This window comes from Brachyistius frenatus, unplaced genomic scaffold (genome assembly GCF_029030835.1).
Source record: "Brachyistius frenatus isolate BFR_SWC_R1_liver_20210118 unplaced genomic scaffold, ASM2903083v1 Contig_22, whole genome shotgun sequence".
In the NCBI taxonomy this organism is placed as follows: Eukaryota; Metazoa; Chordata; class Actinopteri; family Embiotocidae; genus Brachyistius; species Brachyistius frenatus.
Genome location: NW_027210621.1, coordinates 430,330 through 457,557, shown reverse-complemented (window position 1 = coordinate 457,557; position 27,228 = coordinate 430,330). Strand labels below are relative to the sequence as shown.

The window sequence follows — 27,228 nt, the reverse complement described above, 5'->3', positions numbered from 1 at the left end:
GTGGATGGACTTAGTTCAAGTGGACAAAGTCAATGAATCCAGCTTAGATTTGCACAACTGCTGACGTGTCTGTTTTTGACTTGGAGGGAGAAAGGCTTGCAGCTTTGTCTTGAGGTTTTTTTTTTTTTTCTTGCTAACTGACTGAAAGATGCTTCTGTGCCATTTTTCTGACCAGGCTCATTAGTGTGGTTTTGTTCCTCTCCTCTCAAAGGACAGCCTTGTCACTGCACCATGCTGACTGGTGTCCCCCAGTTTGACCTGCTGCCCTGTGGCCTTGAGAGGCAGCGCTGCGCCGGCCCTCCTACTCCTAACTGCTCCCTGTGTGACACTGATATGTCCAGTCACCCATGCGGGGAAAGGTCATTTGAGGCTTTCTGCACGGTGCCTGAGGGGCTTCATAAATAGAAGAGCATTGTACTATTGCGTGTACAGCAACTTTTTTTTAAATATGTGATTCAATTTAAAAGAGTGTAACTTGCATTCAATTATTTCTAAGATAATCAGAGGTACTTTGTAAGACCTCGTGGATGATACATAATCTGAGACAGAACTTGAGTTTGTTGTGTGATAAGGTGATATGGTTTTGAATTGTTATCAAAACACAGAGTCCAGTAGACCGCATAGCGGTTGGCAGTTTACTGAGTTTTGGCAGTTTACTGAGTTTTGTTAGCCATCGTACTTGTTTTGAATGTACAGTGAGATATAAAATATTGACGCGGCAGCATACAGTACATCACTGAGGTGTTTTGCGAAGTCTCAAAGCTGCTTTTGAAAATGGACGTCACATCTGCATTCTTGTTTAACTGCTTTACGTCAAGATTAAAGCTCAAATGTTTCAAGCCTTACTTAATACCATATTTGAGAGGATATAAGACTAACTCTTGGGGCACTGATAAGTCTCCTCTGGAGCATGATTTACATCTTGTGTCAGTTAAGATTAGACTGTGGTCACGGGGTCACAGGCCCTGTATAGGTTAAGCAGAAATAGCATTGGTCTTAGGGGTCTTAGACTCTGGTGTCACATCACTGCTGTAGTGCCTGGATCGGGTGTCGTGCTGTTTGTGTACAGCAGGAGGCCATGTCATCAAACAGGGATGTTGTCAGTGGAGAGCTTTGAAAACATACGAGCTGCTGACACTGTAACGTGACTTGCCATTTCATAGTGAGTTTCAACATAAAGTATTTCAGGGATTTGCCATTTTAAATGGACATAGTGCAAGTTTCTCCTGCACCAAGGCACCCTGGCATTCTGCTCCTCTTTTCATTTATCCCATTACAGAAGCCTCCTGATCCATTCTCTCACAAAAGAGGGACTTTGGCTGCTTAGCAACAATGAATGCCAACTCAGTCTGGCAGTCCACGGCCACTCCCCCTCCGCTGGGCTCGGCATGGATAAGGTAACATGTTGCTTTCCTCTTCACTTGCTCCATTTGGGAACTCGGGAAGGAAACTCTACACTGAGCACAGTCCCGAGCTGGACCTTGACAGGTTTGCACAGGCAGAGCAGGGCGGTGCAAATTACTGATATTGTCTGACACAGGAGCTGGTGAGAGAGATTTTGCTGCTCCACTGCTGCAGCAGGCCTGTAGCCTGAAGTCACGTTACCTCAGGAAGGGGAGGGAAAAAGCTGAAGCGAACGCCTGCACAGCGGGCACCCTCATTCAGGCTGTGATGTTACTGACGCACGGTTGATTCTGACCACGAGGAGGGAGGAGTGATGGGATGGGGCCCGACTCTCCCACCACTGTCTGATCAGTTGGCTGGATTTAGTGCCCTGGAAGGAAATCAGTAATGGGATTGTCTCTGAAAGGCTAAGATGAGCCAAGTGAACCTACAAAAACATGAGTGTTCTCTGACATGGTACAACGCAGCTGACTGCGGAGGCATTTTCTTCCTCACTGCAAACACTGGATGGAGAGGACACAGCTGAAGGTATTATAAGTTATTTCATATGTAGCTGAACACCTTTCAATTGAAAAGTAAGTGTTGTAGACCAGTTTTTTTTTTCTTTCTCTCTGTTGGCTCAGTGTCTCGTAGCTTAAATCTCATGGTTTTATTTTTCCATAAACATTGTCAAGTCATGAATTGTGTCAGGTGCAACTGTACTTTACATAACACACCATGCCCAGTCATGTTTGTAACCAGCTGGAGGACTGCTGTTTTACTGTTATTCTACATGAGAATATACTGCAGTGGCCTGGGAGGGGCAGTTCTGGCCAAGGTTCAATGTTCACAGCAACTTATCAAGGCCCTACATTTTATTTGAACATTGAGATTTTTATGTACAGCAAGGTGTGTTTGTTGTCTCTGGTTGTTAAATGTATGATTCATCCAGATTTGGACTACTGGCAATGTTGATAAAAGGAACTGTAGCTTTCACTCCCCTTGTTTGAAGAACTGTCGATACATTTGAGTTAACACATGTAATGTGCCATTTGTAGGTCTTGTTGAAAAGTAAAAATCAATTTGTAAAGGCGAGTCAGATATATTGCGTATTGAACTTCTCTTCAGGCCTTTAGCTACAATACAGTCATGTTTCTAGTGACTGCAAGTGTCTTTGACTCTCTAACTCTTAAGTAATGTCATACTTGACGTAGAGCCTTGTCTGGCCCTCCTATGCACAGTGGTGAAAAAAAGGCTTGTTTTGACACCCAGACAATACAGTTGCTTGATTCTGTTTTGATAATGCTGCATTAACAACATGGATCTTTGCAGTAAAACACAGACGAGCCAAAGGCTCGGCGGCTCCCACCTGAAAATGGAAACACGAGTTTTACATGCTGCATTTTATGAATTCCCACCCAGGACTGTTGAGCGTTTAACGGTTTAGATCATTTATTATTCTGTGTAAGTTTATACTGTTACATTTGTGTAACAGTGTTAAGTTTTCTTAAATGCACTTGTATGTCAAGGGGATGCATACTGAAGCATTGTCATGCTGTTGGTGACTTGATAGCTTACTCTCGGACGGTACGTACCACAGTGGTGCTTTTGTAGTAGTAGTAGTAGTAGTGGCTGGCAAGCTTTGCAGTCTAGCATGTTTAAATAAACACAACAGTGCAGCACAAAGCAGTGAGACAGCTGGTTACCTCATATAAACCAAATGTGGACCGTGGTCCATCCGGACAATCATGGCTTTTATGAAACCATGATTCAGCAGAGACATTAGCACTAACGATGGCAGTAATATTCTCTCACTCTCAGCTGGAATGTAAAGTATACCCCATTGGGGAGTTATAAAGTAGTCTCTTCACCATCATTATGTTGCTGTGAAACTAAGCCACAGTAACACAGCGTTGTCCAAAATCTTCTTACTCACTGAAAACTGCTACCTTTTTGATCCCACTAAGGTTTGCTTTTTTTTGGATCTCTAATTTGACAATTCTCCAACTCTTATGATACAATTTTATAGTGACTAACCCACACTTGGCATTTGTTGAAATGTGTTTTATATTGAAATGATACTGAAAGACAATGGTGCGGATAAAGAAAGTATTGTTTAATTTTTAATTTTTTTGTTTCAATTCTCCTCAATGACATATTAAGGAGGATTAAAATACGCTTTCCTTCTGAAAATCCTCATGACTATACAGAAACTTACATTTTTGTCTCCTTTTCAGTTTTCTTTTGTAACATTTTTGGAAATTACAAAGGTATCAACAAAGATTGTAGTTATATTATAGATTGTAGCTGTATATTTATAAAAGTGCGACCTTTTCCCTTTCTTTACAGATCTTCTTCCATGATCAGCAATTTTAATGGATTTCAGTGCTACAAGTCAAAAGTAAGGTTATACAGAACATAATCTCCCCAAGTAAGAAAAATCCCATCTGAATTCTAAAATGTCTAACGAGACATTTAACTTGTCCACTGACCACGTTGAGAGCACAGTCCCTCTGGCCTGCAGAGGCTTGCAGCTCTTGCCCCTCTCCCCTGAGAATGACAGCAACTCATCCATGTCTGCATCACCTGAATCCAACAGTATTATTTCCTACCAGAGTGACACCGAAGCCAGCAGCTCCCCGGACATCAATCTACTGGAGTGCTGCAATAACGAATGCCCCCCTGTGGATAACCTCTGCGACACCACCTTAACACAGGGTGATGTGTCCTGTGGCGCAACCACAAACCTGAACCAAACTTTTCTTGCCACACCCGTTAATGGCAGCAGGAATTTCTGGAATGAAAGCTTGAGCTTGATGAGCAATGAAGACGCTGGATCTGAGAAGGACCAGACTTTTAAAAACCACATAGAGGATGAAAGTAACAGTGAAGTGATGTCTCCAGACTCTGTTGGGAGGGACAGCCAACTGAGTTCATATGAGGTTTCCTGTAGAGGATCCATTGAGGATGAGTGCTTCTCCGTGAGCTCTGGGGAAAAGGTAATGAGAAGCAACAGCTTCTGTCTGGAGGACGAGTCACTTTTGGTAATGTCCTCCATGGATGAACCATCCATCTCTCCAGCTGCAGGCCATCCAGCATCTCCTGGTGAATCTAAGCGGATGTCAGTTGAGGATAACACGGGCAATACTTGTTTCGGCGTGACTTTCACTCAGGGGGACAACTGGGAGCCCCTTCCTGAGGAAAATGACAAGGCAACAGCCAACTCTCTTATTGCTCTGCCAAGTGAGAATGAAGCGAAACTGTCGATGACCTTTATCTGTGAAACATCCCCAGATTGCGTAAAAGGGAATACATTTGCTTCTGGAGAAACGGTGCTGTTGCCTAATCGTTCGGAAGCAATTACACCAGAAGAAGGCAAGGTTTTTGTGTCTGCTTTGTCAGCTATTCAGGAAAGTAATAAAGATATTTATACTTCCACTCCAGTACAAAACAGTGGAAACAAGATACCCAGCCTTCTCTCCTTTTCAGAGTCTCCCTGCATTGGAAATGGGAGCAACCCAGGCCTCCCCTCTGTTAACAGGCAGCAAATCTCTGTCACTCCTAAACAGCATTTGGTTGCAGTTGTTCCAACTTCAGCCAGCAAAATCAAGAAAATAGAAATTAAGAAGTATCCCAAGTCAGACTTCAGTACTGTAAAAGCAAAAGTCATAACAAGAGCTCCACATTCACTGATGGTGCCAGGGAGTGGCATGACATTTATATCTGCCGCCACTAAAGTGTTAAATGAGTCTCGGCAACCAGTGAATACGAGAGCTGCTAATTTGGGGGTTACAATGAATCAGTCATGTGAGCGTCCTGCTGCGGATGGAGAGGACAAGAGCAGAGCCTCCCCACCTGACCACCACCTGGCTGCGAATGACCAGGCTTCAGCAGTCCAATGCAGTAAGGACAGCTCTGAAACAGAGCAGGCAGCTTCAAGCCAAGTATCAGACGCCTCAGCACAGCATGCTGGCAGCCAGACCTTGTGCCTTTCATCTTTAGAAAAATCCCTTGGTAGAATTGGCCAAATAGATCTCAAACCAGCTCCAAAGAAGGTTGAGTCGAAAAAAATTGAGGTCAGGTCCGCTTTAGGTCAGAACAAGCCTCCTGTCCATAAGACACGTCCTATCAGCTTATCTGAGAGTTCATCGTCGACATCTAGGCCATCCAAGGAGAAGAGAACAACCATCAGGTTCTCAACTAGTTTTACCACTCCCAAAGCTGACAACGTCCAGGTCCAACCCAAAGCTGGGAACCTGAACTGCTCTTCCCAGAAAAAACGGGCCATCAAGGCTGAAGAAACAAATGGACCTACTGAAAACTGCTCAAGAGATGTAAGGAAGATCAGCCTGTTGGTGAGAAGATGCATGAACTTTGAATAGAAGTGATTAAACATAATAACCAATTACGTATTTGAAACCACTGTTCATATTATAATATAGAGTATGTTGTAAAAACTTGAATATACGCCATGTTAGATCTAAATATTTTGGAGGAAAGGGCTACAACACCTTTGAGTGGGACAGAGAAAGAATTGATTTGGAACCGACAGGCGTGTTGTGAACAATGACGGCCCATTTCTTAGAGATGAGAGACTGACAAAGTGTTGTCTTTTCAGGGAGACTCCAGCAGGACAACTGTCGGAGCCCCACGGGAGGACAGTAAGAGTAGATTTCAAGTGCGACCATCCCCTAGAAAAGCAAGAGTAGCATCACTCTCTCAGCCTCCAACTGCTAGTCCCAGAACAACCACGCTGTCACCCAGGCTGAGACGGGAAACCCTGGTGAGGGATGACTGGAGGACCTTCAAAGCTGTAGGGACACCTCAGTCTAAGCAGAAGAGCAATACAGGTAGGACTCTTCTTTCATTTACTCATTACTCTGCAATACTGCATTATTGATACTGCAAGTGATACGACTCTCCATAATTTGATTAAAAAAAAAAAATAAAATAAATACATAACATACAGATGAGACAAGATTCAACCGTTTTTTTTTGTTGTTGTTTTTTTTTTTTTAATCATGACTTTTTTAGCTGAAATTAAGTAAATTGCTTTTTGAGTTTTCTGTATCTGCAGTAAGTGAGGAACAGGGAAATGTTAATGATTCTGCCTATTGATTTAATACTGTAATGACTCTCATTGGTTCTTCTTTAGAGAAAAAAACACCACATCATGTTCTGTATATAAACTAACATTCTTGAGTAGCAGACTGCAGCAGCATTATTTTAAACAGGACTTTTTATTTGACAGTGTTTCTACTGTGCAGTGATTTACCTTCAGGCCCCACATCACTGAACAATTGGTCCGCTCTGCTCTTGAGTGATATGAAACTCAAACTGAATTTCTGACTGACAGATTAGATGACGCTCTGACCATTTCAGATTGAGTTCATGAGATAGTTCCTTAACCATCAGCTGGTTAATGGTTGGTTTTAATAGTTGACCCACGTTGGTGTGCTTTAGTTGACTCTGTGTGGCTGCAGGCTGATTTCATACTGAAGCACTGACACATGAACTTCGAGCTCGTCGGACATTTTTCATTTCCTCCACCTGTATGTGACGGACCTTCTGGATGTCTCGACATTTATTCTCTCCGCCGCTGCCTGAAGAGCATGTGTGTCTCTGTGTTTGAGTGTCTGCTGCAGCGGGGACAGACAGCTACCTCCAGACATAGATGTCACGTTGTCCTCAGACAGATTAATAAATGAATAAAAAAAAAAAATATGCAAAAATGGGTCATCAAATATACCTGACTGGCCGTCAATTTACCTGGACCCAAGTAAAATATTTGTATTGGAAACACTGGTGTAATAAGGCTGTTTCACCCACAAGTTCAGCAGGGACGCTGACTTTGATTTCGCATGAAAGACCACTTGGGGATGAAAACGGACCTGATGTTTTTGGGGAGGGGGACATCTTGTCCTCCAGTTTAGATACAGACGGATTCATCAAGCCACTACTGTAGTGTTATAATAGTGCTTTCTCTTTCAAATGACTATCAAACATTTCTAACTTATTTAGCCTGCAGCAATTGTTTCAGAAAATGATATCGGTTGTTGTCACATATTCCCCCATTGAGCAGTTAATTAATTGGACCTGTTGCCTCCCTCTTGTTGAACTCAGCCATGTTCCACAGGAACATTTGGATACAGATATCACCTCCGGTCTATTGTCCAAGTCTTTGGCATAAACAGACAGCTCCCTCTGCGTTACTGGTCTCCATAGTAAGGAAAGTCGTGGGGAAGAAGGGAGACTCTTTCTCTGATGGGAAGTCATCTGTATGAATGGAAAAAAGCAGGGGAAGGAAAGGGAGGTTTTGAACTCGCCAGTAGTTTTAAAGTGAGAGCACAATGTTTGTAACAATTGCCCTGAGCACAGTAAAATACAGTAGCAGTCATGCTCCAGCAACGGGGGGCACTCCTCACGGGTACAATATTTAGCTTAAACTGCAATTTTTGGTTTGTGATATATCTGAAATGTTTGCTGTCGTGAGGCAGATCGGTAAGTTCTGTCCAACTTCTATTTCCGTGGTAAATCTTTCAGGGATCTTAACTAGTTTCTGTGTTTTTAAATGTTATTTGTTACCTACTCCTGCTCTCACAGATCTAAAATATCAACTGGAAATGAATCATTACACTTTTATCTTTGAATCATGTAAAAGCGCTTTGAGACTGTAAGGTGATAGCGCTATACAAGTACATACCATTTAACTTGTCCTCAATAAACAGGTTCATGCTGCTGAACTTATTGTCCTCAATCGCTTCTCAGGCAGCCACAGCGGGCAGGCAACAGGAGAGCCATCCCTTGGAGCTGCCTCAGGAGCAAGTGTTAAGCCCCAGCTGAATGGACGTCGACCTCCTCACACTCCCACTCACCCGTCTCTTATGGGCCCTCCTCTTACTCCTGCTTGTAGACAACCACGCAAAGCCCTGGGGCCATCAAGGGCCCTTACTGAAGCCAATGCTCTCAGTGTCTGTACCCGTGAGCTGGGTCAGGGCACCGGGAATACACAAGGTGAGGCTAATAAGGATTGACATAGTTTTTAGAAATGGGATGTTCAGTCTCTACAGGGTATTATTACATGAGGCTATAATCATATTTATGAAGTCTGTTTTTAAGGATCAGGCTGTGATTTTCATTGTGGTTTTATAGGTCACATCTGGATCGGGAGGGGAGGGGAGGGGATGCGTTTTAAATCGTGACCCACTTCAGGCCTGGTCTTGGATGTAAATCTTCCTCAGGCAAATTTTCCTCTTGATTGTAATACCTCCACATCTGCCAAGTTATAAAAGCATGACATCTCAAAAACTAGACATTTTATAGATTTCTTTAGTATAAATTGTATCTGAAAGGAAATAGAAACTCTGTACACATACATCTGTATTGCAACTGAGCTTTGAATGGTTGACTAGAGAACTTACTACTTGCTGGGGTATTGTATGAAAGAAAGGACCACTGGTATACAGTGAGCTTTTTTCCTCCATGAATTTTCAACAGCATGCAGGTCTGTGATTGGCTGAGAGGACCTCTTTTCCCAACTGTGGACCCCGCCCTCATTGTTGTCACGGCAACTGGTTCCATTCCACTCTAGTTCACACACAGCGTTGCCTGGAGGAGAGAGAGCAGACAGACACAACCACTGATGTAGTCCGCGGTGGATAAAAAGAGCAATCTCCCAATTTCAAATTAAAACCAATGGCTGGTTACACTGGACTTCGAAGCTGCACTTGGACTGAATTTCCAGCTCATGTTTTCAACAGCTCTTCTTTCCTCGCACACGGCAATGCAGCATCCAACTGTGATCTCACCCTCTTGACTTGCCTGCTCATTGGATCCTATCGCTTTTGTATCATCCCTTTGTTAGCTGCATTTAATGGATACAATAGAAAGATCTGGAGAAGTAAGTGAAACTGGTAGTTGACTAATAAGTGGGGTTTCCGTGAGGAAGTATCTACTGTTTTGGACACTATAATCCTTTTAGTTTGGAGGACATAACCATTTGTTTCGCCTGGTAGATGTTGACAATTAGTTTCTATGGAATATTTGGTGCATAGTGTTTTGGTACATTTTGTAATAATGGCCAGATTAACATCGCCTTTGTAAATCATTTTCTTTTACATTCATTTTTATATTCAAACACATTCATATTTTTATTTACCCTGTTGCATTCGAGGTTGCACTTGCAGTATCAGAAATGGTCCGTTTCCCATTTAAGTAGCTTTACATGACTTTCATACAATCCACTGGTGACCCACTACCTGAGGTCAGTGGTGATGATAGCCGTACAGGATCAGTAGCTGACGGGTATTGTGGTTATTTCAAATGCTGTAAAACACATTCAGAATTTCATGCCATAACTTGCAGGGTTTAACCAGCACATCTTTACTTGTCCAGCAGTTTCTGGAGGAGCGGCACATAAACCAAGCCCATTCAAATCTGTTGTACTGAAAGCAAGGCTCATCGCAACCCCTGGGAAAAACACTGGACCAAGTGAGATCACACCTCTACACACACACACACACACACACACACACACACCCTTGCAGTTCTGATACTTCCTTTATTTATTTTTAGTTTGAAGTCATTTGTTATAAATTGTGATTGGATTCAAATCTCATTTCCCCAATGTTTGTGTTGTGTGGTAACAATACTTGATGAGGGCTGTTTGAGCTTGATTAGATGAGATTAAGTTAGATCTTTTTTGGCCAATTGACCTTTGATCAAACCACATGAATTAATTCCACTTTAAACCTGTCAGCAATTCACAGTGTTCCTGCTTAATCATGGGTCACATTCACTCACCTGGATCCTCTGCTTGTAACAGCTTTGACTCCATCATGCAAGTCTGCTGCTTCCACGAGCAGAGGAGCATCAAATTCTACAGTCAGTCCCCTGAAAAGAGCCGCCTCGGCAAGACTTCGACCAACTTCAGGTGGACCTGGTAAGAGCTTTCTCCTTTCATTTGTGTTTTCAATACAGGTTGTTTTTTTCTAATAATGTTGGAAAAATTACTCAAGAGGCTTGTTTTCAAAATCAAACACATCGGACATTTTATTCTTGCAAGAAGGAGCAACTACATGCACCCTCAAAGAGAGGTGTCCAGCATTGCTCCCCCCAGCAGTTCTCCAGCATGGCTCTCAAGCAGTCCTCTCCCAACAGTCCTCGCCCCAGCAATTTTTTGTGCTTCACCGCCGCTGCAACAACTCCATCCTTGTTGAAACACTGAAATCAATGTTTATTTTTCTGAATAGAAACTTGGTATATTATAAAATTGTATTTTCATGAACTCAGAGCACCGTCCTCTTTGACTGATCAAGGAAATTTTGAAAAAATTAACCGTAAATACAAATGAGGATTTTTATTAATTTATTTTTTTACATAAATTATGTTTCCCAGTCGTAGTGGAGGACACATTTTCCCAGAAACCTTTGCCAGCCGTGTTTTCATTTCAGTTATCAGACAAACCTTGCCATGAGCAGTCCATCATCTGCTGCTATCCCACTGCTGCTGACAGCAGGAAAGAGTAAATAAGAGGAAGAGTCAGGGGCCAGAAGAGATTCCCATTGGCTGCTGTTGTGCCGTTTGCTCCTCCCACTCCTCTTATCCCACACAACCCCACCCCCTCTGCTCTCTCCCTAGCATCCTGGCTCTGCTACAGCACCGCCATCATCAAGCTTGGAGATGCTGCTTTACTCTGCTTTGAGAGCATCATGTGTTTGGTGAATAGCTGAAGCGCCGGCTTTACCAAGAGGATTAAAGGATTTTTTTTTTTTAATTTTTCCTCTATCCTATCTATCAGACTGTGTTACAAACCACCGGGCAGCCTTTGGCCCTTGCTGCATATTGGAGCGTTCACAGCTGGGAATTAGATTTTGAGTTGGGAGACCCGCCATGCCGAACTGCGTGCCCTCACTTCTTTCGTGGCCGTCTCAGTGGAGTAACTGTTGCTACTGCTTTTTATGTCATTATTTATTTATTTTCTGCCAGTCCTTGTCAGTGCTACTGCCACCATGTCACGATACACTGAGGTGCACTATGGGTTTGTAGCCAGCAGCGAGCGTCTACATTTGGACACCGATTTTTGATGAAGTAATTGCTGGCTGAAAGCATTGGCTATCGCATCGTTTCTGAGAGATGTTATGGTCTCCGAAGCTCTCCCTTTCACACATCCACGTGCGTCTGACAGCCAAAGGTTTACTCCGAAGCCTTCAGCTGCTGTCGGGATGCAGGAAGAATACTGTGGTTTTCCAAGCAGGTCTGTCAGTTATTTCAGTGTTAAATATTGCTGCTAACATTGTGATGACATTTGTTATGATTTTCAGACTCTGCTATCGGTGTTTGTCTTTCAAGTATATCTGTGCAGTTAGCTGTCTCTGAAATCTATTTTTAGTATAGCTGTTTACTTGTTGGCAAAGCAGGAGGTTCAGCTTTCATTTTACTCACCTTGACTACCAAAACGTGTGACTCTAGGCACAACTATTTTAGGATACGAGTCTTGAATTCGGACACATTTTAAACAAACACCAGAAGTGTTTCTTTTGGAGTCATCTAAACATTTCAGGATGGCTTTCATTAGTTTTGAGGCCACATCTGTAATACATGTGTGTCAAAAATACACTTAGTCTTGCTAAGTGGGACATCCAGTTCTCCTGTTTCACTTAAATGTCCAAGGATATTTTGGTTGTTGGTCTCTAGGTTGAGCTGTGGGAGCCTTGTTGTGATTGGGGAACAGTATTGTGGGAATACAGTACAGTACAGTACTACCTGCAGGTCCCACATTACTTCAAGCATTCCTAAATGTTTTGACCAAATATGGTAACTTAGTTTTACAAAGACCTCAGTGGTTTTAATAATGAAATGGGATTATATCTGTCTAAATAAAAGTAAGATTGTTTATTTGCCTTCAGTATTAATCTAAACAAAGATGCCATTGTCTACATGATTGACAGGTTTTCATGACGTATTTAAATCGTGTCCCATCCATCTCTTAATTAAAACACTTGTTCACGTTGCAGATACGTGTTCTCAGAGTAATTCTCATTCTACATTGGGAATTATATGTCTGTTATTGTTTCAAGTGAGCACGACAACAATTGCTTGATTGTGAGGAGTCTCATCACCCATCATGCTTTGTGCCGTGATGCGATATCTCCTTACAGCAGCAGAGCACAAAGCCGTGGAGTCACTAAATCACTCAGTAGTCGGCCTTAAGTGTCATATTGGAGTGTACAAAGTACAAAATGATTCTTTGAGCCTGAGAGGATATCTGAAGGGAAACGAGAGCAACATGTGTCCATCACCTCTGTACTGAGACACTTGGATGAAAATAAGCTGCAGGTCTTCTGTTGCCATGGAGAGAGTTGAGAGAGCCTGTTGTCAAAGGGAGAGTTGATTTGATTATGTAAAGTCGAATGTCATTTGAAAAGTGCAGTTTTTTTGTCTTTACGGAAAACAAAACCACATTATGTTTCAAAAGGCAATGATACTAATTCCTAACTGTGAATATTTATTTTCGGGTTGTTAAAGTTACTCGGTGTAATTCAGGTTTTTATTCACAGAAATAAATGTCTGAATGAGATTAATACATTATTTTTCATAGCCTGAAAATCAGACAGAATTGACATTTAATTTGATTCAGTATTCAAATCTGTAGTTTATTACCAATATCTCAAATATTATCAAAGGTCTGTACCATGGCTACCTCTGTAGCTCAATTTGAATGATTTATATAGGTGAGAGTATGAATTTTTAATATTCAGCAGAAGTACTGCTGGTCGTGGCTGCAGAAGCAGAGCCAGCTGTTCTTTATGTCTAAAGGGGCAACAGTGAACGTGGCTATGATGTCTTGTATTTTTTATGATTTGCCTCAATTTGTATAAGATTATAATATTTATAAATAAATAAAAAACACATTACACTTAAATCACAGTGGAATAAGACGCTACTTATTTTTTACAAACATGATATATTTGGATATATATGTATTCCAACTCTGCAGTAGATCAGCTTTTTGAGTAAGTCACATGTATGAAGGCATGTTTGTGGTGCATGTTGCTGCACTTCAGAAGGTGTCTCACTGCACAACCAGCAGAGGGCATCATAATTTAAAAAAAACCTCCCAGATTTATGGAACTGCAGCATCATCAAAATGATTGAAAGCTCAAATTGTATTAGAAATGTAAGTGTCAAAATTATTCCGTTTTGTTTTTTGTTGTTTTTTGTTGTTTTTTTTACTTTCACTGAAGACATTAAAACTTTGAAGTGACATACATGGAAATATGTACTAAACAAAAAAGTATTTAATAAGCTAAATTAATTTGATATTTTACATTTCTCATAGTAGCAACTGTTTATTTTGACATCTTTTTAAACTATTGACAGTATCTTCACCCACTTCATGGTCACTCAAATGATTTTCAGTCAGTTGGTGGAATTTCTTGTCATCGTAATGTTTTTAAGATCATCAGTTGTCTTGAAGTCGTGTTGGTATACAGCAAATATCCCTGTTTTATTACTGTAATCTGCATTATGGAAAGAACCTCTCAACTGAACTATGTTCATTAGATCTACCAGCCTCCATAATCAAAAATGAACAGCACCTCAGATTAGAGCTCACATCAATGCTCCCCACAAGTTCAAGTAGCAGACAAGTCTCAGGAATGTGCTTCTGAAAAGAAATGCCAAGAGTATGTAAAGCTGTTATCAAAACAAGAGGTGGCTACTTTGAAGAATCAAAAATTATAAACATAATTAGCTTAACACTTTTTGTTTTCTACATAATTCCTTTTTTATTTTTTTTTTTTTTTTTTTTCAGAACAACCCTTGAATGTGTTGGTGTGTCCAAACTTTTGACTGGAACTATCACTGCCAGTTTCAAAGTAAATGTATGATATGAGGAGATTGTGAGCATTTATTTCTGCTCTTGAACAGTCCGAGTCCCATATTTCAGTCTTAAAATAGAGAGGTGTTATTATAAGCATGACTCTGTGCAACAGTTGAATCAGGATCCAAACTAAACGACTGAAATTATTCTAATTAAACTCTTGAATAGTGATAACGTGTGGGTTAGTCTTGACTGTTGTATGGCTGATCCAGTTGCAGTACAATATTAATATTTGTATTACCGGCTGTGCCGGTCTTTTATGATGATGAGTTTACTTAGGCAATGAATCACAAAGATAAAAGATCTTAAAGGAGAGCTGCATGTCCAGATAAAGAAATGTGAAAGCTCAAGTTGGCGGCATTAATGCAGGATATCGGTTTTGAGTCTTTTGCCATCGTGTTTTGTATATAACTGTTTACTTTATCAATTGGTTTTGTTAACTTGAATACCCTTTCTTCATTGCCAACAGAAACTTTTAATTTGAAAGGCATCAGAGTACATGTGGCATTATTTAACATTGCAAGATGTTTATATTTCATAGTTACATGCAGGTGTTATTCTGGGATGTTATGTTCCCGGATGATAACCTGCTTAGTGCATCTAAATTGAACTTGTCTGCGTTCCATGTTTTGTGCTTCATAAAGGACGTGACTGTGTACTTCATGGGCGTCTCTAAGTCTTCATAGTAGCAGTACATTACAGTAGATTTACATATCTTTAACGAAGATTGGTCGTTGCTTTTACTGTAACAAATGTGCCTGCAATTAGTGCAGTATATCAAAAGTTGTTTTTTTGCTTATAAATCTTTAATGTCTGTAACAGTTGCCATGTAAATGCGTGAGTCCCCAGAGGCTGCCGGTGCTACACTATATGCTGCTCAATTAAAGATGGTATTCCTGATATTTCTCAGGCTAATCCCACTGCTGTGTTACGTAACATTCACAACACGGTGTCTTCAGAGCAAAATTTGCTTTCGAGAAACATTTCAACACGTTTTCAGTGTGGATCTTATGTCCTTGTTTCCTCCTCTCCGCTGAACAGTGTAGCAGTGAGGTGTTCCTTTATTCTGACATCTCAGCATCGCAGCGGAGGAAACGATGTGTTCTTCATTAGTAGGATTGATGGTAGCTATTATATATCAGTGATGTATTTATAAAGCTGATGCAAATCAAAGCTAGAGTAGCACGGCCTTGCTAAAATAAGCTCTCCTTGTTGACCAGCAGAGCACTAGATTGAGAATATGGAAAACAAATTGCATTCAGTGGATCTGTTTTGATGTCTGGGCTGTCAGAGGAGCAGCGCAGAGACTCATTAGAGGGGCTGATTGGATGAAGACGTTCTAGACTACAGACATTCAAAAAGCTTTGGGGGTTTCTGCATATAAAAAGCTGACGGGAGTGTGTGGCTTGGATGGTAGCGCTGTCGAGCCACTTGTATACAGTGTTATGGAGGAGAGTATGTTTATGATTAATGTTCTCACAACACTCAACTTGCGTTCTTTGGCAGTGAACAAGAACAAATCCAAGGCCAGCTCCTGCCAGCAGCAAGCATCCCAACCGAACCAGACTAATGGACCTGCGGGTGTGGTACCAGCTGGTGTCACGCAGAGGGAGACAAAAGAGAACAACATCGGGCAGCTCGAAGGACTCCTGACTTCCAGTAACTGTAGGTTTGAGGCAGTCGCCATCGTCTTGCAGCAAACTTTGGCAGCGGTAAGAAGATTTTACATACTCTGAGAATTAATTTTAAGTTGTTTTTTTTAAGATTTGTATTTGAACAACTTGGACTCTTATTATCTAATAGACACAAAGAGCACAAATAATTAACTGTATTGTAGCTTAAAGTCTTTCAACATCAAAGACTTGTATTTTATATGCCTGTCAGTTGTGAGATTACAGCTCTAGTTCAGTTGGTAACTGTTGGCGTGTGATTTATAACAGATAGGTCGACAACATGGCTCACATTACCAACATATCACCCAAAATTAGCCTGGACAATGAAGGTATCGCACGTTACCTGAGAACTCTCAGTACCTGTCCAATTCAAGTGGAAGACATGTCCATTACAAAATTAAAAAAACACATTTATCATCTTCATTTTAAGGAGATTTCAGTTTGATATTACAGTAAAATTAATATTTAACAGTATGTAAGAAAGTGCTTGCATGTAAACACGCAGATTAAAAAGTGCCATGCACTGTTAAAACGGTTTCCCTCAGAGTTCATGTACTCAGTGGAAGAAGGATCCTCCATTAGACTATATTTACACAGACGTCAGTTTATCTCGTTGCCTTGTTCTATAACTACAAGTGTGACAACGTTGAGTCCTGCGTGTTGATACGAGGGAAACCAGATGGTATTTCTATTTCCACCAACAGCATGGGGAGTGTATTTATGTAATGGTATGAAAGGCTGCTCACACACTTGGTCGTTATCCAACACAAAACAGTCGTGCTGTTGTCATCCCCTGAACAACTGCAGCAACTCTGGGTCGAAGAGAAATTCATCTGTTTGACCGTGTCTTCATGATTTCTCAGTTTTAAATCTAAATGTTTTGTGCATCATGATCTCCTAGCAAAACTAAAATCATTTGAAGACCTGAATTTATGGTCCAATATGTAAAAAAAAAAAAGAAAAAGTATTTCAGTTTTACAAGCTGCACCTTTCAGGGTTATTTAGTTAGACATGCATGACTCTTTAAATATTGATGTTTAAGCTTGCTGTTTGGTTTTTTTTTTGGGCTTCCAGGAACTGGATGCCCGGAGGGATTATTCCTCCCACAGTGCTTTACAAACAGTCTTATCCTCACGGCTAACTCAGCCCTAACATTCATACTCCCTCATTTAGTTGTTGTCAAAGCAAAATCATGTGATGTTTGGACTTGCACTCAGAGGTCCTTCGGTCTAAATGAGTAAAATCAAATGAAAATGGCTATATGTTTTCATCTGTCTGTAAACCCAAGCAGGACAAACACACATTCTGTTACGTTACAGTCGAGTACAAAAATAGTCACAAGCTCCTTCAGGCCGTTGGTTAACTTTAGAAATGTCCCTGTGTGATATTACACCACATGTGTTGTCAGTACTTGATGATGGAAGATAATTAGTGTGATATAACTCATATGTTTTGTCTAAATACTACACTATCTAAGACATAAGATGATATTCACTGCCCTCCAATTTCATTCTTAAATTGTTATCTTATTTAATTATCTCTCTATCCGTTCTTATTTTGTGATCATAAATAGATTTTATTTCTGTCATATGAGGCCATGTTTTTCCTCTGCTGGAAACCTGCTTTTGCAGCATCTCCACTGGACCTTATCTGACACTCTCGGTAGGCCTCACACAGCCCCGAGTGTTGAGGCTAAATCCATTAAACATATCGGGTCGTAAAAATAAGGCACATTAACTCATAAATCTGGTGCTGCAGATATATTAGACACCATGTAATGCAGAGAAAAACGCAACAGTATCGACCCAGTTTTAATCCCTACGGTTGCCTCAGTTCTTCCAGCTGCGTGGAGCAATGGGTCACACAGTTTAGACACGGCTGCATCTGTTGAGCAGTCTGCTACTGACAACCAATTCAGAAAATGAAGCCACTGCTTCTCTCAGCTGTAATGAAGAAAGTCCCCCGTGTGTTTCGGCCTAAATTTCAACAAAACTCCCCACAGAGTTTGACACCAGACAGATCTTGCGACAGCGTTCTGGATATCTGGGGCTCCGACGGAGTTCATGTCCAGTATGAACCTGTAGGAGCTTCAGTGCTGGGAACATTTGGGCTCTTTACTTACTGTGAAGTAATTCTGAGGCCTCTGGTAATAATAACTCTGTCTGCATTTGTTTCAAATTTAATATTCAAATTTGATTAAAACAATGTTTGGATACAAATGATAATATCAACTTTTAAATTTGAATGAAAAGTTGAATCTGACCTTTTGACATGAGTGTTAATCTGGACAACTCCAAATCTGCTTCGGTTTGATTGCTGAAATTGTGCAGAATCTTAAATCTTAATTTTATTCATCATAAATCTTGGTATTTTTAAAAGTTTGTAAATTCTCAGAGTTTCTGATTGTTAAGGTTTGTGAAAGTTTCCATAAAAACGTTCAATCGTGTTGTCTCGGATGTTTGGACCCCACTGTATGCTGTCATACAAAACTAATTTGGTGCAAAATGTGTATAAATGAATGTTCATGCCAACCGCTGGTATCTAAAACAGAGTGTGATCCAAAGTCTCCAATGTTTATGCGATGACTCGCGTTCCTCTGTTTGGGCAGCAAGGTTGTGAAACTGCATGCATCAACAAATATTCATGCTTGTTCCTCTCTGACAGAAAAGCAGCTGTTTAAGCCTCCTCCCAGCGACTCAACTTTAACTATTGCCTGTCCTGCTTCTTTTTTTAAACCCCTCTGCTGTCCATGACTCTACTAAATACCTACAGTGTGCGAGACACGTACCCAGAAGTTGCATTCAGTCTAAAAAGAATCATTTCAAATACAAAATGACCAGATTTGTTAATCGTGTGTGTGTGTGTGTGTGTGTGTGTGTGTGTGTGTGTGTGTGTGTATATATGTATACATATATATGTGTGTGTGTGTATATATGTATACATATATATGTATGTATATGTATATATATGTGTATATATATATATACATATATAATATGTATGTATATATATATATGTGTGTGTGTGTGTATATATATATGCGTGCGTGTATGTGTGTGTGGCCAATCGTCATACCAAGAATAGGAGGCTGAACCTTATCATCATAGTGTGAGAATGTCCCAGCTGTTGCCTTGATGTGGTCATGAACAGCAGCCAGACACCAAGCAAGGCCTGTGCACTGTTTCTTATCATCTGTTTGGACGTCGTGTCGAAGCGCTGGACCTGGTTTGCATACCTTCCTCAAAGAGAAAATGCCGTGAAATGTGTTTCGTTTCGGTGTAGGAATGTCAACTCAATCCACAATATCAGAAACATAATTTACAATCCTGCTTTGCTCTGCTTGCTCGCTGATATTTGTGATATTTCCCAGAAAGTGGAACTCGATCTGCAGCAATTATTCATTGATCCAAGTTCACCATCAAGTGTTATTCTACACCTGACGTGGTATCATCTTGATGCACACGGGGGACATTTCTACTCGTTGCACCGGGCCGGACGACCTCAGCGGTGCAGAGGCTTTGCCAGCTGATAAAATGAGATCAAATTAAAATGGCTAAAACATGTGCAGGCAAATGCACACATCAGTCTGCCATTTCATGTATTATAGGAATAAAATGACTTTGACTAATGAAAGAGGTTTTATGAAGAGGTTTTTCACTGTAGGGATGCAATGTGGAAGTTATTTTGCTCGGTACTGTGATGCAAAGTATTTTATGGTTATTAAATTTTTTTTGATCAAATATCTTTAGTGCACCGTTACCTTTTAATTGACATAAACTGAGAAGCAGTTTATGACGGAATCAATATTGTACTCCGTAAAGTTAAAATATAGAAATGAAAACGATGTACTAAAAAGGCCATCTTCAAACGCAGTTAGTGGTGTGTGGTATTTCCTACGCAGTCGTACTAACGTAGGAGGAGGTTGGTCAACAAGTGACTGTTTTAAAAAACAAAATTGGATTCACTGACAGTTCGTCGACTGTAAATTGTGTTTCTCACTTACTAGCTGGAAATTTGACGAGTGACAGGATTATATCATCTTATATTGGAGAAACCGTACCAACACAGCCTGTCTCTGTACAGCAGATGTAAGCCAGTGGTGCAGAGGGGTGAAGGGATGATTTAATGTCGGCCTGGATGAGCAGTGGGGGGATGGTGAAGTCTCTCCATGTTTCCCTTGGGTGGGTCACTGCACAGTAAATGTCTTCTTCCATCGGCCTGATGTCAGGCAGCTCTGCAATTTATCTGTTTGCTCCACTCCGGCTGCTATTAGTGCCGTCTTAAAGGGACGCCACCCCGCTGGTGAGGAGGCTGTTCTCCACACTGCAGCCTCCCTCCTTTTGTTTTTCTTTTAGGTGGAATACGGTAATCCTCTCTGCAGTCACTCACTCCAGCCAGTGCAGTGGCTTTTTTAGTCCCGTCTCAGATGTAGTCGGAGCAGTCTGGGAGGAGGTGCGCGTGGAGGTGGTGTGTCCACCTGGACCACTGTTTGTCCTGGAGCACTGGGTCTCCATAGCTACCGGGGGAAACTCCGGCACCGAAGCCTCGGGCTGAGGCAGGACAATGGGCTGTTCTGGCAGCAAGGCATGCCTCGGTGCTCCCTGCGCTGCAGAGAGGGTAACTGGTTTCTACTTTGTTGTGCTCTGCAGTGAGCAATAGATGCAGATCTGGAGAACAGAAGGGTGGAAACCTGTTTGCTAATGTAAACTGATCAGTGAGCTGAAGTTTGTCTTGTCTTTCTAGTCTGTTATTGCTCATGTGTATAATTAGGTTATGGCTGTGTGATGTAGTTTGCAGAGTAGCAGGTTGTTGATGTGAATCAGCATAGAATGAAAAAAAAGTGGAAGACAGAGAGAAACAGTTATTGGATCATCTATGCGTCAGTTTGAAGTCTGGCAGGAGCACTGCAGCTATAGCGCAGCCGCTTCCACTGCATAACTGACTCACAAAGGAAGAAGTGAGGGAGTTCGCTTTACACAAAGCATGTTTCAAACTGCAAACATTAGTTGAATGTGAAGTTTTAGTTCACTCCTCATCACATCATCGCTGGTTACGGTCTTTCTTTTGTTTAGCTGCTGTCAGTCCACCGCAATATTTCGGTATGATAACTGGATTCATGGCTGTGTCATTATAGCATGACTGGCGTTGCCCATTTGTAATCCTGACTGTGGCAATGTAAGCTTGTTGCTATGTTGAAATGACGATCCCACAAGATTGCAGTAATATTGACACACTGAGCACGTGCATGACTCTTCCCATTTGTTTGTGCAGCGCGATGAAGCCACCAGGCAGTGCAGGGAGCTGTCCCAGGAGCTGGTCAATCTTCAAGGAGAGCTGGGTAAGTCAGGTCAACCTGGTCTCATGCTGTCAGTGTCTACAGTGGTCGTCACTAACGTACACACTCCTGGTACAGGGTTTACCACCCTTGTCTGGGCTGTTTTGGATCCTGCTTGTATAGAAAAAAATGATTCAATCTTTATTTAATAAAATGGGAATGCGAGCCGTGAAAGATCAACGCCGTCTCCGTCAATGAAAGTGGTATCGAAATGATCTCGTGACTAAAATATCTTCCTCTTTCATGCCGATGCCCACCTGCAGGTCTTCCTCCGCTTCCTTATTAACCGCTTTGTTTACTGAAAATCAGATACCAGTTTGTACAGCCATGTGTGTGTGTTAGTACACATTGCTGAGTGGCGTGGTGTCGGCCCGTTCCCTAGATCGTAGCAGTCTGACCTCCGACCCCACTCGTGGACTGCCTCACCTGAGGTTGTTTGAAGACTCGGGTATAATGAACCATGTTTAATGTCCGGTCTCGGTGCTGAATAGCCGTACGCTCACGCTCCAGCTTTCATCTCTTTTTCTGAAGACACCACGATGTTATGGCTCCTCCCCTCCCTCACAGCCTCGGGACTTCCACATGACCGCTCTTATATGCCGAGCGCTGTTAAGTTTGTGCTTTAACAAATTCGTCACGACGGTTATGAGACCCACGTTGATCTCACTCGTTGCACAGAAATAAATGTCGGTCTCGCATTTCCAAAAACAAAGAGGGATGTTCCCGCTTCGTTATCCGTGATGCCTCCAGACCCCCAACATCAAAATGCAGCCTGCTTTAGATAAACGACGTCCTCCTTTCCCAAACCGTTTGAGCCATGAGGTGTTTTGTGAGGGAGATTTGGACGAGGAAGGCACATGGTTATGGAATGCCGGGCTCCTTTTGTTGAGCCCTGCGTGCCAAAGCCTGATAGATAGTCCCTATGTTAGCTTGGCATCTGATCCTGGATCTGCTGCCATTATTCCACTCTGTGTAAGGTGAGTCCTCATGCTCAGGCAATGTAGTTCAATTCCTTCATTTGCCTTTCACTTCTTATTGTTGATCGTAAGAGAGCCTTCATTGGGAAATAGTCAGTTGTACCATCAGTGTGTTCGGATGCCCTGAGAACACCGAATAAAGAAAAGAGCCGAGCAACATCTCGGTCCGTATTATTTTAAACCCGCTGTTGAAGTTATACGTAGCTTCAAATTCTTTGTGGTTTGTTGTCATACTGCGCGTTAGAGACCAAACATATGAAGGAAAATCACCTGCTCGACATGGCAGAAGACTTTATTGTTCTTCACAGCTGTCTTCAGACTGAGCACCATCGCTGTTACTCTGCTGGTGAGTGTAAGTTCACTGGCAGCTGATGGATATCAGCCACTTCAACGGGAGACAAGTTATGGAGTTGTTACCGTCACCCACTCCAGACCAGATATAAACACTTGGCAGTGGAAACAGTTGGGATATAGTTGGACTAACAAAACAAAATTTGCACATCATGAAAATGGAAAATTATCAGCTTTGAACGGATGAAAGAAATCTCTTCTACATTATCCTATATTACCAATTTTAGATAGATATAAAAAGAAAGAATTGAGAGTTGTTTCTATATCTTATTCTGCCTATAAATAACTGAAGTGTAGTTGACATAGGTTGTCAAGTTCAAGAGGCACCTCCCTCTGAAAGTCAGTTTTTCCATTCCTTCTTGGAGATCATTTGGTGTCACACAGTTACATCAAGGAGGACGTTGCTAAACAGTTTCCTTAGTGGACATATTAGGTTTCTTACGCAAGCCGTTATTAATTAAATTCCTCCTCTGACTTTGTTTGGTGAGTGTTGCAGTCTGCACAGCTGCATACAGACACTGAACACGATGCACACTGTCCCCCTCTCTGACCAAAACAAAATGCCGTCTTCTCTTTTTATTTCCAGTTTGCTCCGTCCATTCATCAGACCGTCTGGAGAAGGAGAAGGAGGACTTGCGTGTCGCTCTGGAAGATGCACTGCACAAACTGCAGGAGCAGCACCAGAAGGACCAGGCTGAGCTGGAGCTGCGGCTGCAGGCCTTCTACCAGGCTGAGTGGGACAAAGTTCATGTCACCTACCAGCAGGAAGCTGACAAGTGCAGAACTCTAATGCAACAGCAGGTTTGTCCCAGCGTCTACTGTTAACTCAGATTTGTTTTTTTTTTTTTTTTTTCAATTATTCAGGAAGAGTTACAGCCAATATTCATTTAATTGTTACCTTCATTAAAATGCTGATTTCTGTGTAAAAGTTGGGACACTAACAAAGAGCGCGGCGGCAGTATTCTGTCTTTATTGTTGTCCAATGCATGGAAATAGATCAGTAATCCTGATTGCTGAAAGTGAACGATATCCTTTGTTGTGGTGTTTAAGATGGGAGAGCTTAAAGCCAGTCATGAAGCCGTGAAGCTGGAGGTCGAGAGCAGCCACGTAGAACAGCTGCAGTGTGTTAAACAGCAGTATGAAGTGTCACTGGAAGGTGAGTGAACAGTTCAGGACCAAAACACTCGGCTGAGTTTAATGAGTTTCTTTTGAAACGACTTTTCCCAAAACATCTTTGTTCCCTTTTAGTTTTTTCATTGCATCATGGCATCAACTGTCTTGACCTCAGTTTTCAGAAATGTTTTAACGCCACCTGTAAACTTTCCAGAGCTCAAGGAAGCCCACAGTCAGGAGCTGCAGTCTCTGGACCAGAGCTTAAAAGATGCTGAATCTGCTCTTTCTGTAAGCTTTCTTTTGGGCTTTTTAAAGAAATTCCAACACGCAGCATGTAACGACAAGAGGAACACCTTTGACTTTTCTCAGCGGCTGTGTTGTGCTGTGTGCATCCACAGGGACAGATTCAAGCGATGACTGTGGAGAAGAATATCCTGATGGAGAAGCTAACGGCAGAGAAGAACAGGAGGAGAGAAATGGCTGACAAGAGTCAGGTACTCTTAATAAGCTATAATAAACTCACAGATTGCACTCAGAGCTCCACTTTACGCACGTCTCATGACCCCAGTGTTGTTTGACCTCTGAGCATGAAAGGTGGAAAAAAAACACGAGATTACAAGAGAGATGATTTAAGTAAAAACCAACACGTTCCCTTGAAAAACTTCATTAAGTACTCCATGTTTTGTGTTTGGTAAGTTAATTATTAACCCTTAGTTACTAAGTACGACGGTGTGATCAGGAGTGGGTTAAACTCCACCGCTGCCCTCCCTCCCTGCTCACAGTGTAGATTTTAATTTTCCCAGAGTGCTGCTGTACATGCCGCTCGTCATTAGTGTTAAGTGGCTGCCACGCGTACTCAGCATGCTGGCCTGGCACAGTAACCGAGGTAACTACCGTATTTGTTATTAATAGATGAATAAGAATTGCAGCATAAGCATTAAATCGGTGTTACATATCGATCGTGTGTAGTTTTAGAAGGTTTAATCACCTTCATACACAACACTGCTGAGTAGGACATGCACATTCACGGTCCCTGCAAGTTCAGAGCAGTCCATGTTTTCTAAGGGCTGCATGGCGCCCTCTATTGCGTGGTCTGGATCTCTGGCCACGTGACGTGTACGAGGCTTTCTGAGTAATGACAGACCGTGAACATCGTGCCACTCTTTATTTGTCCCCTCAGAAGGACTCTCACATGCTGTACCTGGAGCAGGAGCTGGAGAGTCTCAAGGTGGTGCTGGAAATCAAGAACAAACAGCTGCACCAGCAGGAGAAGAAGCTGATGGAGATCGACAAACTGGTGAGAGCCGAGACGGATGACGCCAGCAAGAAAAGCAATGATACTGACTTAAAAAAAAAAAAAAACACGAGTCTGTTTAATTTATGTTTTCCAGACAGAGAAAACTGTGAAGTTGGATGAGAGCCTTAAAAAGGTCCAGCAGGAGAATGAAGACTTCAAAGCTCGCATGGAGAGACACGCTGCTCTGTCGAGGTGAGTCGACCACCATCGAGGTCGGTATCAGAGTCTAGAGAGCCGAGTCACGCTGCTTCCACCGAACTCAACTTTTGAATGAGTGCATTTATTCAGGGAACACGTTGACCGTCAAGCTCCCCACTATGTGCCACAGACCTCCATTATTTTGCTAAAACTATTCACCGTTGAGTCCCGGTATTACGCCGGGTTACATGTTCTGTTTTTAAACATGGCCTCAGACCGACTGGTTCCTCCTGACAGAATACCAGACGGGCAGCTGAAGTCAGGAACGACAGGAAGATTAATCGAGCGGCGATTTTGGTCTTTCGTGGGATTTGTTGACACTATAATAATCTGTTGGCTTCTGTCATCCTAATTTTATTTGAGATATTTATTTATTTTATTTGGTACAGTGTGATTTCAGTTAAATCAAATAACCAGTGATGTAATGAAGTTGGTGAACGTTTCCATGTCAGTAGTTCTCAGGTCATTTCTAACCTCTGTTGTGTTGCTGCACCTCAGACAGCTGTCCACAGAGCAGGCCGTGCTGCAGGAGTCTCTTCACAAGGAGTCCAAGGTGAACAAGCGTCTGTCCATGGAGAACGAGGAGCTGATGTGGAAGCTCCATAATGGAGACTTGAGTAGCCCCCGCAAGGTTTCCCCCACCTCCCCCTCCGCCTCCCCCTCCCACTCCTTCAGCCTCCAATCGCCTCGCAGCTCCGACGTCTTCTCCAGCCCTCCCGTCTCGCCCAGATAACGATGGGCTCCTGCTTCCAGGAAGCAGACCGTCATGTTGGCGTTAGCCCTCTGGAATTAAGAGCCATGTTTGTTTCCTGTTCATTTAGCAAAACAACAGTCTGCCGTTGGCTCCTTCGGGGTCGGATGGACACTTTCTGTACAGAGATGCTACAGACTGGAAGGAAATGTTGCACAGAAGCACTTCATAAGCAAGGCCGCCTTGTTCTTAGCCTTTCACATCTGATACTTTGGATGGAGAAAAAGGAAATCTCAGGACTTCTATCTAATGAAACACTATTTTTGTTATTTGTGGGTGTCGTCGGAGGCTCGTCTTCCCTGAAGCGCAGCACACGCACGCATTCAGTACATGCAGTGGAGAGACGTACACGCGTGCATGCATGTGTATACACGTGCAGATTTAGCCTTGTAGTGGGAGTGACAGCTTTTTGTGTCTTTGGAGACCTCGGCCATGGAAAGTCTGAAATCAGAATAGCTATGAAAACAGATGACTGTCCCTCCTCGGGGTGTATTTTCATTAGAAATGTCTAAAGAATCTGGATCCACTTCTGTTGGATTCCTGTGTTATTTCTCACTGCGACCTACGCAGGAGCAGCAGTCATAATCTTCATAGCATCCCACCGCTAGTCAGCACCGGGGCTGTACACACCCCTATTTAAGAGTTCATTTTCATATTTAGGCCGTTTTCCTGCCCAAAACCCTGATGGTCATGTTCAGAAGCTCCTTAAAGTTTTGTTATTTTTGTGAAGGATGGTATTTTTTTTATGTTGACATTGAACGTTTAAGGATTGTGGCCTCTAACATCTCTGTTTTTATGTTTTTGTTTTTGACCAAGGGACCAATCCAAGTGTTTGTGCATGTGTTTGAGTCTGTCAATCATCCCTTACTCAAGTCTCCTAATGCAGCTTTAAAGCTAAGGTCTTTGCAAATAGTTGACCAGAAGCAGCTTTACTTGTACATGTCAGAGACACGGCATCTCATTAATGTCTCGGAGTCGTTTGTGTGGAAGTGAAATTATAGGTGTGTTGACCCTGTTTGAAATATGCAATGAATAAAGTATTGTATTAAAGTTGGGAAGCTGTAAAATGGTCCGTCAGAGATCTGCATATTATTTTGTTCTAGTGAAGTTCTGCTCACGGCTTTCTTAAAATGGTACATTTCAGTCTTTTTTTTTTTTATTTAACAAAGACATTTCCACTCTGCAGGTTTCCCTTGTAGAGTCTGTGGAGTTAAAATACCATCAGTCTGTTGTGCTAGAGTCAAATATCTGCTCATGTTTTTCCGAG

The 27,228-nt window shown here is 42.0% G+C and overlaps 1 protein-coding gene across 6 annotated transcripts; it reads left to right on the top strand.

Annotated features, from left to right (window-relative positions):
* Positions 1-1,490: 1,490 nt before the first annotated feature.
* Positions 1,491-27,033, top strand: mtus1a (microtubule associated tumor suppressor 1a). Of its 6 annotated transcripts, none has more exons than XM_069696778.1 (15): positions 1,491-1,932; positions 3,733-5,717; positions 6,002-6,233; positions 8,152-8,397; positions 9,778-9,873; positions 10,208-10,324; positions 15,773-15,978; positions 21,211-21,277; positions 23,189-23,403; positions 23,653-23,758; positions 23,930-24,003; positions 24,114-24,209; positions 24,896-25,012; positions 25,107-25,204; positions 25,709-27,033. In XM_069696778.1, exons 2-15 carry the CDS (start codon positions 3,843-3,845, stop codon positions 25,941-25,943), a joined length of 3,780 nt encoding a protein of 1,259 aa, XP_069552879.1. In that variant the 5' UTR covers positions 1,491-1,932; positions 3,733-3,842; the 3' UTR covers positions 25,944-27,033. The 6 variants fall into 6 exon arrangements, with proteins under 6 accessions (XP_069552879.1, XP_069552878.1, XP_069552877.1 ...); XM_069696777.1 differs by having other exon boundaries at positions 3,733-5,738; positions 9,781-9,873; XM_069696776.1 differs by having other exon boundaries at positions 3,733-5,738.
* The last annotated feature ends 195 nt before the right edge of the window (positions 27,034-27,228 follow it).